The sequence below is a fragment of the Octodon degus genome, unplaced genomic scaffold (genome assembly GCF_000260255.1).
Source record: "Octodon degus isolate 3935 unplaced genomic scaffold, OctDeg1.0 scaffold00025, whole genome shotgun sequence".
NCBI classification, from domain to species: Eukaryota; Metazoa; Chordata; class Mammalia; order Rodentia; family Octodontidae; genus Octodon; species Octodon degus.
Genome location: NW_004524601.1, coordinates 10,414,114 through 10,425,775, shown reverse-complemented (window position 1 = coordinate 10,425,775; position 11,662 = coordinate 10,414,114). Strand labels below are relative to the sequence as shown.

Genomic DNA, 11,662 nt, shown 5'->3' with positions numbered 1-11,662 from the left:
TACTAGCCTTGTCAATCTCGCTTCCTCGGGGGTGGGGGGCGGGACTACGGGGCGCGACGAGTGCCCGCCCCTTCGCACAGGCGCGCTGTGGAGAGTGGGGCGTCGCGCGGAGCCGGGCCGGGGACTGGGTGGGATGCCCGCCGCTGGTCGTCCGCTGGTGGATGGTAATTACCTGCCTCGCACGAGCTGCAAGGTTTGTCGTGGGGCTCCCAGAGTTCGTTCTTACACTGTCCTGAGTTTGAGTGTCCCGCCCCTCCTAGACTCCCGCCTGTGGAGGCCGCCGCCGCGCGGTGGGCGCCTCCCGGGGGCGGGAAGCGGCTCGGGCGGGAGCGCGGCCCCAGGAGCCCGCGCCCGCTCTGGCCTGGTTTTTTTTCTTGCAGCCCATTTCCCAGACGCTTCTGGGCGCGAGGCTTAAAAAAGGAAGTTGCCTTCCGGGCAGAACGTTGAATCCCAAAGACCTTAACTTGACTGCGCGTGAGTGTGGCGTCGTAATGTGGTTCGCGGTCCCAGAGGGGTAGCGTTACAGCGTCCCTTAGGCCCTGTTGTGAAACAGCTGGTGTCATGGTGCATCATCTCTGCCGAGTGCTGGCAGCAGTACGTCCTGAGAACACGCGGCATTCAAAGATTTGAATGAGGATGGAGAGGAAGAGACTTGATAAGATTTTATTTAATCATCTTCGAAATCAAATTGCCTATTTATCTTGGCAGTACATAAAGGTTTTTTTTTTCTCTTTTCCGAAATAACTTGCCAAAATATTTTAAAAGTTGACTTAATAGAATGTTGGCTCTATATGTGTAAATACCTGATATTCCAGTTGGATTAGATTTAGTCTGCTCTTTAAATTATTTGTGTTCTAAAAAAAAAACCCCAAAATCTGAGTTCCCTGATCCCTACTTATCTCTCAGCAAAAAGGGAAGAATCACTATGCCAACATTTCTCAGAAATTCTGTGCTGTTAACTTGTAAGCCTGGTATCAACCCTCTGCTTTTCAGGAATCTGTTACACATGTAATACAATGGTTCCTTTTGCAGATTCTGTGTCTGGTTAATACAGAATCCCTGCCCTCAACTCTAAAGCAGAAGGGAAGGAAAATAGGATGACTCGTGAATTTGGATTTAAAAATATGGAAGAGTAAAATAAAATAAAATAAAAAATTTAAAAGGAAAAGGTACTACAAGAATATAAAGCATAGAATATCTAATTTGTTAGGAACCTGAAGTGTGTGGGGATGATGAGACTATAGCAGGGAAAATCTGGGCAGAAGGTCAGAAGTTATCCTAGAAGGGAATGTGACAAGCTAAGGGGCATGGTGGCAGAGAATTAGAAAGGTAGGTAGAGATCTCCGATTGTTAAGGGTCTGGACTTTACCTAGTTAGCAGTTGGAAACCTTATAAAAATTGTAAGTAGGGTAGCAATGCAGTGAAATTTTTCACTGTCTTATAGGTAGTTGAAATTGGAGTAAAAATATTAATTAGCTATTGCTGTAGGTCAGAGGCGAAATTTTCAGAGGCTAGGGGGTATAGTTGTTAGGGGGTATAGTTGGTCCAGGGATGAGTGGAGTTAATGATGACATGCTTTAATGTTTACACTGGCACAGGAAAGACACTGATAATGTTATTTTTAGTGGCCCTTCAGCCCCTAAACCTGGATGCTCAGGGTGAGTGAAGTGCTGTGATTGCTCTCTGTGGCATCTGGAGATACATATACATAATTCCTTGCACTCCGAAGTTACACACTTTCAGGACTGGTATGTGATAAGCATCCTATGAATGATGCAAGCTAAACACTTCAGCAGTTTAGGGGTAGGGAAGGAGCATTCTAATTGGATGATTGTGTTGTAGATAATACTAGAACTAGGCTGGCCAGATAGCTCAGTGGTGCAGGGACCAGGGTTCCATCCCCAGCAATTGAAACTGGGCGTGGTGGTCCACATCTGTAATTCCAGCGTGTGGGAGGCTGAAAACAGGAGTGTCATTATGAGTCTGATCTGTGTAGTGAGACCCTGTAGATCCTGTGCTAAATACATTTTTTTAAAAATTACTAGAACTGGACCCAGAAAATACATTGCATTGTATTAAGAGGAAGTAAGGAGTATAACAAGTACAGATTAATAGCAAAGGAGTGGAAAGTTTTTAATCTTGGTGACTGATAATATACTCTCATATATATATATATATATATATATATACTCAAAAAATTTTTTAAATCATTTATTTATTTATTTGGTACAGGGTCTTGCTACACATCTCAGACTAATAGTGATTTTTCTGTCTCAGCCTTCCCAGTACTGGGATTTACAGGTGTGCACCACTATGCCCTGTTTCTGTGGCGAGCAAAGGTTCCAGGGCCAACATGGCATGCAGTACTGGGGATCAAAATCAGGTCCTTGTGCTTGCCAAGCAGGCGCATAGACTGCTGAACTATCTCCCTGTCCCCAACAATATGCTCTTAAGAGAAATAGCAAAATTAAGTGGAATGTGGCGGGAGGTCACATGAGTTCTATTTCATAAATATTTATGTAGCCATGGCATTGTTTGTTACAAATATCTCCCTGTGCTTGGGAAGACAGACATTACTTACTGGGATTTGTTTTGGGTCTTACCATACCTAAGGATAGGGGAAGGGTTGGAAAATGCTCTCATTTCTAGGAAGACAGTAAAGACTACAAGTGGTCAAGCGAATATAGATGGAAATAGCGTTGAGAATTAGGTAATAGCATCACAAGTTTCAGGGAGGTTAAGGAGCATGAGTACTGACAAAACAATTCAGTGACTCGAAGGAAGAGAATAAAATTCTAACAGTGGTTAAAGTTGTAGATATTTTGGTAGGGTTATAGAAATGAGTTAGTGATAGGGAATTAATGACAGTCAATATAGGATACTTACTCAACTTTATTTTTTTATTTATTTTATTTTATTTTTTTTGGCAGAACTGGGGATTGAACTCAGACCCTTGCGCTTGCTAGGGAAGTGCTTATTCTACTGAGACATCTCCCTGGCCCCCTTACTCAACTTTAGCTTCATAAGAAAAGTGAAGCTGGTTGTGGTGGCACATGACATTAATATCAGCACTTGGGGAGGCTGAGGCAAAACGAGCACAAGTTCAAGCCCAGCCTCAGCAATTTGGTGAGACCCTGTCTGAAAAATAGGAAAAGGACTGAGGATATAGCTTAGTGCAGAGGCCCTGTTCAATCCCTGGTAGTACATAAAACAACAATAACAAAAAAAGAGAGGATAATTGTTGACGTAAAAGAGTTGAAGGGTTTTTGTTTTTTTTAATTCAATACCAAAATGCTTGTAGGGAAACTCATTGAAATCAAGTGGAAGTGTCAAGTAATTAGTCAAAAATGTTAATGCCTTTGCCTTATCAGTGCTGCTAGAATTAAATACCGTATGCTAGGCAGCCTGTAAACAACAGAAATATTTCTTGCAGGTTTGGTAGCTAGAAAAACAAAATAAAGCAGACTCAGAATCTTATGAGGACCTGATTGGTGACTAACAGATGGCACCATCTCATGTTCTTACATGATGACAGGGGAGAAGGCAGCTTTCTGGATCTTGTGACTAAGGGCACTGATCCCAATCATGGAGGTGTGACCTTCCTGGATACCCCACCTCCTAACTGGGTTTAGGATTGCACCATGGCTTTTGGGGGGACATAAACATTCATGGCACTTCATTAAGAGAAAGGAGACATTGACCTCGTCCCAAAGGAAGAAGAGTATGGGTAGGAATGCAGACATCTTATCAAACCAGAGGACATGGTGGAATGGGGTTAGGCAAGCTGTGAAAGAATTAATGCTATGAATTCCTGTGATCTCAGGAAACAAAGATGGAAAAAGACTGTGATGAAATTAGGAATTTAAAAACAAAGAACAGGATGATTTTGGAGTAGAAATGAGTTGAAGGTAATAATGAAAGTATTCAGGCTTCCCAGAACAAGTAAAGGTTGAGATGAGGCTAAGTTTTAACTCCTAGCTTTGTTAATCAGTATTTTTTGTAGATTCTTGGGATTTTTCAAGCTAATGTAGAATACCGTACCTGAACCCAAGCCTAATGGGTTAGCTCCTTTAGGGATAGAGGCTGGAGGTAGATGGGTTATTCCTTTAGTAATTTGGATGAAGTCAATGTAGCCTGGAGTTTGTGAGCATTTATATGCCAACTACTGTAAGTTTTTTATGTGTATTATTTCTGACTACCCCTATATGCTAACTGCCCCATTATTTTCCTCATTTTATACATTAGGCGATTGTGTTTTAGAGAGTTTAATTTCCTCACTGTTGTATAGCTGAAGTTATATCTAGGATAATACCAAAGTAGTGGGGCTATGGATACAGCTGAGTGGCATGGTGCCTGCCTAGCAAGCATGAGGTTCTGAGTTCTATTCCAGGTCCTCTCCAAAAAAACCTAAGTAGATAATTTTAGAGCCTGCTTTTTTAAGCTACAGCTCTGTCTAGCACTTCAGTCGAAGTGTAATTTCTAATTTATAGTAATTTAAAAAAAGAATTTAATTTCAGTATGTATTAAGTATGTCTTAGTTTGTTATCACTGAAACACAATTCCTGGTACCTGCAAGTTAAAGGAGATAAGGTTTATTTTGGCTCACAGTCTGTAGAGGTTTCAGTCCATAAAGCTAGCTTTACTGCAGGGCGGCATCACAGAGGAGAATTGGCTCATGGCTTGGTAGTCAGAAGCAGAAGGAGAAGGGGAAGAGGCCCTCGAGGCCACGCCCCCAGGGACCTGCCTCCTCCAGCCAGGCTTTACCTCCTAACATCACATTTAGGTATAAATTTATCAGTATCCACAGTGAGTATTACATCCCTGTGATCGAATCACCTCCCGAAAATCCCACCTATGAGCTAATGATACATAGGGGTTTTGGGATATATGTAGATATAAAACAGGAATGTAGCTTAGTATGTCTAAAGTAGCACTTTATCTTACAATCATGTAAACATTTAATTGGATTTTATTTTATGCTGAATTTGAAATCTAATGTGTATTAGCACATCTCAGTTTGGACTTGCCACATTTCAGGGGCTCAGTTGTTACACGTGGCTAGTGACTGAAATTACGCAGTATAGGAGTTCTGTGCCTTTACACCTGCGACTCCAGTCTGGCGCTTCAGAAGAGTGAAAGTGCCTTTTGTGACAGTACTAATATGTTTGAGTATCAATCAGCTTTGCCTTATATATAGCAGATATAGTCGTATAATGAATTGTGGCTGTTTAAGACCCTTAGAAGGCAGTAGGTTGTGTCTTCCCAGAAATGTATCCCTTTAAATTTTGTATGCTGTAATGCCTATACTCCATTTCTTGTTCAGTTGCTGTTTGCATGACTCTTTGTTGCTTGAGAAAGAATCCTAGGTTGACCTTTATGTTCTGTTTTTTGTTTTTGCACAGGTATTTTATTTGAAACTATATCCCACAGAATCAAATTATCATACAAGCATGTAACTAGTTATGTTAAATGAAGGAAGTGGTTGGGTACCCTATTCTAATTGTTTGGTCCAAGAAACTCTTAACTTCTTAGGAATTGCATGTTGTCAAGCTAGTGTTTATTTTCCTAAAATCTTTTCTGAAATTACGTATTATAGTACATGCCAAGCCCCTTCCTGATGTGTTAGATGTGGACTTCTCATGAGATTTTTGTTTGTGTTATGATTGCTTGATCAAGGGGTTTATAGCTATAATAATTACTAGAGGAGGAATTTGTATTTTCGTGTTGAGTCAGCATATTAAGGACCTCAAATACCAGCACACAGATTTGAGCTTTATCTTTTACACTTGTAGAGCCACATGATTAGAATGTTGTTTTAAGATGAGTAATAGAGAGGGCAATTAATCTCACATGCCGAGATCTAACTAGTATAGATTAACAGTAACACTAGAGGCTAGATTTCAAAAAAGCTCAGTGATTAAAAAACACGTTGTGACTCCTCAGAACATGTTAATGACTAAAGATGTTTGAGTGAAACTATTGCTAAGTTATAGGACTGACAACATCCCAAGGTGGCAGCGCTATGAGGTCATTGCAAGCCTGGCAGATCATCCATTACATTCAGTATCACACAGTTGTTCTTATCATTCCTCAGTTGTTAACGCAGTGTGATCTATTAACTAGGTGTTTGTTTATAAGTTTGTGTGTGTGTTTGTGTGGTGCTGTGGATAAACTCAGAGCACTTTCTAGGAAAACATTCTATCACTGAGGCTCCTCCCAGCCCAGTGTTTTGTTTTTAACAAATCAATCATGTTAGAACACATTCGTCTTCACAATTCCATTATATATGTGTTTTCAGTGATCTACTTAGTATCTGTTATGAGTTTACATGAGGACATACTTGTACAGACATTTAACAAAATGCATTTAAGATAAAATCTCTTAATTTAGCAGTCCCTGTGCCAGTCACTCAGTTTTTTTCTTTTTCTTTTTAAGCCTCTGTAGACATAAAAAGAACAAGAGTGATTCTCAAAAGAATTTTATTGTTTTCAGAATAGCATTGTGATGGGAACTACAGAACATTGCAGTAGGGATTTACACATGCAATAGGGGTTTACACATGCAGAGTAATTTGGGTGTATTCAAAAAAATTACAGCAAGGGGAAGTTTTTTAAAGATGAAATTGAGGATTTCAAACAATAATCCATGGTGACAATGAATAATAACTGGTGTCAGGGCAAGGTTGAACAGAGTTGTTTGGCAAATGTCTTTGTAAGGACTTCTTGTGTGACGCTGTGGTGGCCTTTGTGCAAACGTGGTTTTTATAGAGCATTTCCTTCATAATTTCCTGGTTTTATTTGTTTGTTTTGCCCTAATTTTATTTATTTGTTGACAAAAACGGCTGTTTGTATCCTGACAGTTTTTGTATTTTTTCATTTCTCTTAAATGACCATAATAAAATGGCAACTTTTACGTAGTACTTCCTTTTCACGTTTTAGTGGATTAAATGTGATCCCATATGTAAAGTGCATTTAATTTCAGAAATGGTAGTTGCTGTTCTTGGTATAATCATCATCATTTTAACAGGCTTAGTGACCAATGGTTCAGAGTCACGGAGACTAATTAGGAAATTGTGCAGTGTTGAGAGCTTAAGCTAGTGCCGGGGGGTGATGGAAAAGGAAGCTGTGTGGCTGGGAATGTGGCTTAGGGACCATGTGTATGCTCGGGTTCCTGGGTTTTATCCTTAGCAGCGCCCCCCACCCCCAGGAAAAAGGAAAGACTAAAAACGAAAGACACCCAAGAAAGAATTGATGGGATTTAGGGGCTGGTCACATTATATTCTGAGTAATGGATTGTTGTGATCAGAATACCTTAAATTTGAACTAGTGTTCTCAGTTGACAGTTGTAAATACCAGTTTGAAGTTTAGTGAAAAAGTCAGACTGTAGATAGCCAATACACTCACACAAAAACCCTTGCAGTGGGGCTGGGGAGATGGCTCAGTATAATAAGCACTTCCCTGGCAAGCACAAGGGTCTGAGTTCAATCCCCAGTTCCACAAAAAAAAAAAAAAAAAAAAAAAAAAAACCACCTTGCAGAAATTAGGAAAACTGATTTTCTTATGTTATTGTTGACTTTTTGCACCATTGCATACATAAAAGTACAGGAAGTATTATATTGCTTGCCTGTGTTTAAGTCTTAGTTCTGCCTCTTACTAACTGAATGACCTCCGACAAGTTTTCTTCAGTACTCTTCGTGAAAAGACATGATAGTACACCTCTTTCAAAGGGTTCTGGTGAGAGATAATTAATGCTATATGTGCTTAAACTAGAGGCGGACATGGGTAAGACTCAATAAATGTGAGTTATTACTATTATTTTTGTGTCATTATTGCTCTGTTTTATTAAAAATGCTCAACAAGTCTTTTAAATTGCATATTTATCTTTTAGATACTCTGCTAAAAGTTAGAATGAAACAGTTGCCTGCCGCAACAGTTCGCCTCCTTTCAAGCTCCCAGATAATCACTTCTGTGGTCAGTGTTGTAAAAGAGCTGGTCGAAAACTCCTTGGATGCTGGCGCCACAAGCATAGAGGTGAAACTGGTGGGTGTTTTTGAGAAGACAAACACTTTTAAAGCAAAATTGGGATCTGATAGATGTTTTCTTCTTTTTCCTGCTTTCTTTTCTGACTGTGTACTAGTAATTTATTCATAGGACAATAGACTTTTTGTCTTAATGTCAAAAGCTTAAAATTAAAATTTAATTTAAATCTATAGTTTGATTACACCAAAGGACATTGTGAAAAAAACACAGGTGCCTAAGTACTTTATCACTTAAAACATCAATTTAATGTATTTTGTAGTACTAGCTTTTTTTTATTTAATTACTTTTTAAATATATTTCTTTTTGCATTTTATTTTTCCTATGTAGTCTTGTTACAGAGCTATTCATAGTTTTCAAATTTTTAAATGCTATATATTAAATCGTGTAATTAATATGACTCATAGCACTCATTGTGGTTTATTGCAGTTAATTTGCACGCCCATTTCTATTATAAATTGTAAACTCAGAAGAAGTAAGCTCTATATTGTATTTATTTAAACATCTTTCATACCTGCCCAGTACCTCAGATGTGGTAGGAAAGTGAATAAATTTGTTTGGTTGAATATAATAATTCACTTATTAAAATCTAATTATCACTTTGGTCATGGTGGCACTTGTCTATAATCCTAGCACTCTCGTGGTCAGAAACAGGATGAGTACAAGTTTAAAGCCCAGCCAGAATAATTTACTGAGGCCCTGCCTGAAAATAAATAACATAATAAAAATAAAAAATTGCAGCTGCAGTTCAGTGTGAAGGCCTTGGGTTCACCAGTACCACAGAAACAAAAAACCAGATTGCCATATGTTTATATTACTTCTGATATTATGTCATTGGGAATCATTCTAAAAGAAATATATTTGTAAGACAGGGATCTAACCTTTTCCTATCAGATTAGATTCTTTCATAGAGCTATAAAATAAGGCACTTACAAAAACTATATATTAACTACTAAAACTACATTTTGAAAATAATTATTGTTTGGAAGAATTGTCCCAGGTCACATAATTATTAAATAATGAAGCTAAGATTAGAATCCATCTTTGGTACTTGAATAATCATTTAAAATCTTTCTTGTACGGCAGTGATTTTACAGTGTTTGGGTGCAGCAAATTAATTTACAAGTTAGACATTTATCAGGCACCATTCATAAAACTTGAGATTCTAAGGACTGGCGAGATAGCTCAGTGGACTAAGTGCCAGCTCAGGAACCAGGGTTCAATCCCGGCACCATAGGCCGTGGTGGCCCCACTCCCCTGACCCCAGGGTGGGGTGAGCTGGCAGTTCAGGTGTGGTGGTGCATACCTGTAATCCCAGCACTGGGGAGGCTGAAAACAGAAGGATCACTACAAGTCCAAACTGCATAGTGAGACCCTGTACAAATACATTAAAAAAAAAAAAACCCTTTAGATTCTAGGTGAGACTTGAGAAGTTTTCATTTCTAACATGTTTCTGATTGATGCTGAACATGCTGTACCAAAGAACACAATTTAATTCAGTGTAATTTAATTTAATTTTTTGGTACTAGAAATTGAACTCAGAACCTTGCACTTGCGAGGCAGGCAATTGTGCCATGGAGCTATATCCTAGCTCTTAAAGAAAACAATTTTAGAGCTACTCTTCTATAGCATAGCAAACCTGTATTTTTAAAGTAATATGCTATGAAGTTTATAAACATGAGAAAATGTGTAAGTTAAATCAAAAGAAAGTTCAATTTTCTTAGGTTTTTCATATAATCAGTTCAGCCTGATAGAGTGCAATTGATAATTAAAAAGGATTATATCACTATATTGGACAGACTTCACTTAAGAATCTTAGGCAAATATCTTGTTCCTTATTTTGTTACTTTTGTTGTTTTACTTAAACATCTCTGGAAGAAAAATAATTTTATGTTATCAAGCCAACTTAAGTATTCTATAAAAGTATATTAAATATAACCTAACTATATATTTTAGTCTTTTGATGTTTAGCAATATCTGTGTTGTAGAATTTTAGACTAAACAATTCAAGGTGGGCCTGGAGGGAAAGGCCTGTGATCCCAGTATTATGAGAGAAGAAATTGAAAGTTCCAGTCTAGTCTGGGCCACTTAGTAAGGCCTTGTCACAAAATAAAAGAACTTAAAAGGGCTCAGCATATAGGTGGGTGTGAAATATTGGGTTTAATCTCTTGCACTGTATAAACAAACAGTTCATTTGGGCTGCTTTACATGATCTGTTTTATTATGATTTTGTATAATAATAGCTGTAGTAGGTATGTTGTCATAATTAAATGTTAATATCATCATGTAATGTAGCAGCCATTATTGAATTCCTATTACTTTGTTTAGTGAAATCTTGTATCATTTCTAATTTTTTTCTATCACTATTTTGTATTTTAATAAAATTCAGAAAGATTTTTTACTCAGATGTCTGCAGTTTTTATTTATGTATGAGATTTGTATTTCTCTAATTTTTTTCCTATAAAATGAAGACCGCTCTACATGTCAACTTAATTTTAGATTAAGAGCTGAGAGACTAAATCATATATTTTCTCTCCAGTGTCTTATATATATAATTTACCTAAAAACATACATATACAGTATTATATAATTTTAGGTTACTAAAAAGATGTGATATTGTTTTATAATGTGAAGTGAATCTAATACTAGAAAAGTTTTTTTCCTCTTTGTAACTGGAGCTGTGACTATACACTTAAAATATTTGGAATGAGAAGTTGGCCACAAAGTTTAGAATGTTTAGAATATTCATAGAGAGCGTGATCATTATAAAAATTTAGATTTTGTTATTATGTATGTATATTTTAGTATTAGTATGTATAAGATATAAGTAGGTTTTCCTAGAACTTTTTTGTGTGATGATACTTGCAGAAAGAAATTTAGGAAGTTATAATGTACTAAGTATTTAAATGTTTTTGTTTTTTAATTTTGAAACAGAATCTCTAATTTGCTAGTAAATTGCCTAAGCTGGGCTTGAACTTGATGATCCTCTTGCCACATAATCCCAGAGTTCTGGGATTATAAGCATGAACCCTATGCCTGGCTAATTTAAATTTTTTTATGAAAACAAAGAAGAAAGTATTAAAAATTAGGTTGACAGGCTAGCCAGGTAGCTCAGCGGATTAAAGTGCCTGCTTAGGCAAGCACTAGAGCACTGGGTCAATCCCTGGCTTGCCATGAAGGCCCTGCCCTGGGGCATACTGAGGCCATGAGTAAGACTGGGTGTGGTAGCGTATGGCTATAATCCCAGTGCTTGGGAGGCTGAAAACAGGAGGATCACTGTAAGTCTGATCTTCATAGTGAGACCTTGTAGACCCTGTACTAAATACATAATAAATAAAATAAAAATCAGGTTGAATACTGATGATTGCTGTACTTTTGGTTGGTGAAAGGGCATTGTTGTGCTAGTGATAGGTTGCTGGAGTTGTTTTATTTGGGTGATTTTATGTGCTCGCTCTATATATGGTGAGTGAGTGAGTGTGTGTGTGTGTGTGAGAGAGAGAGAGAGAGAGAGAGAGAGAGAGAGAGAGAGAGAGAGAATTAACGGTAAATAGAATCCTTTATGATACTGACTTCCTTATTTGGACCTGAGTCCAGAGAAAACCAGAAACTTGTTCATTGTACCATTA

At 37.9% G+C, this 11,662-nt stretch overlaps 1 protein-coding gene across 1 annotated transcript in view; it reads left to right on the top strand.

The window, feature by feature from the left end:
• The first annotated feature begins 71 nt into the window (after positions 1–71).
• Positions 72–11,662, top strand: part of Pms1 (PMS1 homolog 1, mismatch repair system component) — a 97,301-nt gene continuing 85,710 nt past the window's right edge. The window contains exons 1-2 of the mRNA XM_004628622.3: positions 72–193; positions 7,888–8,039. Of these exons, the coding sequence (XP_004628679.1) occupies positions 7,908–8,039 (132 nt within the window). The 5' untranslated portion in view covers positions 72–193; positions 7,888–7,907. The remainder of the gene's footprint in view (positions 194–7,887; positions 8,040–11,662) is intronic.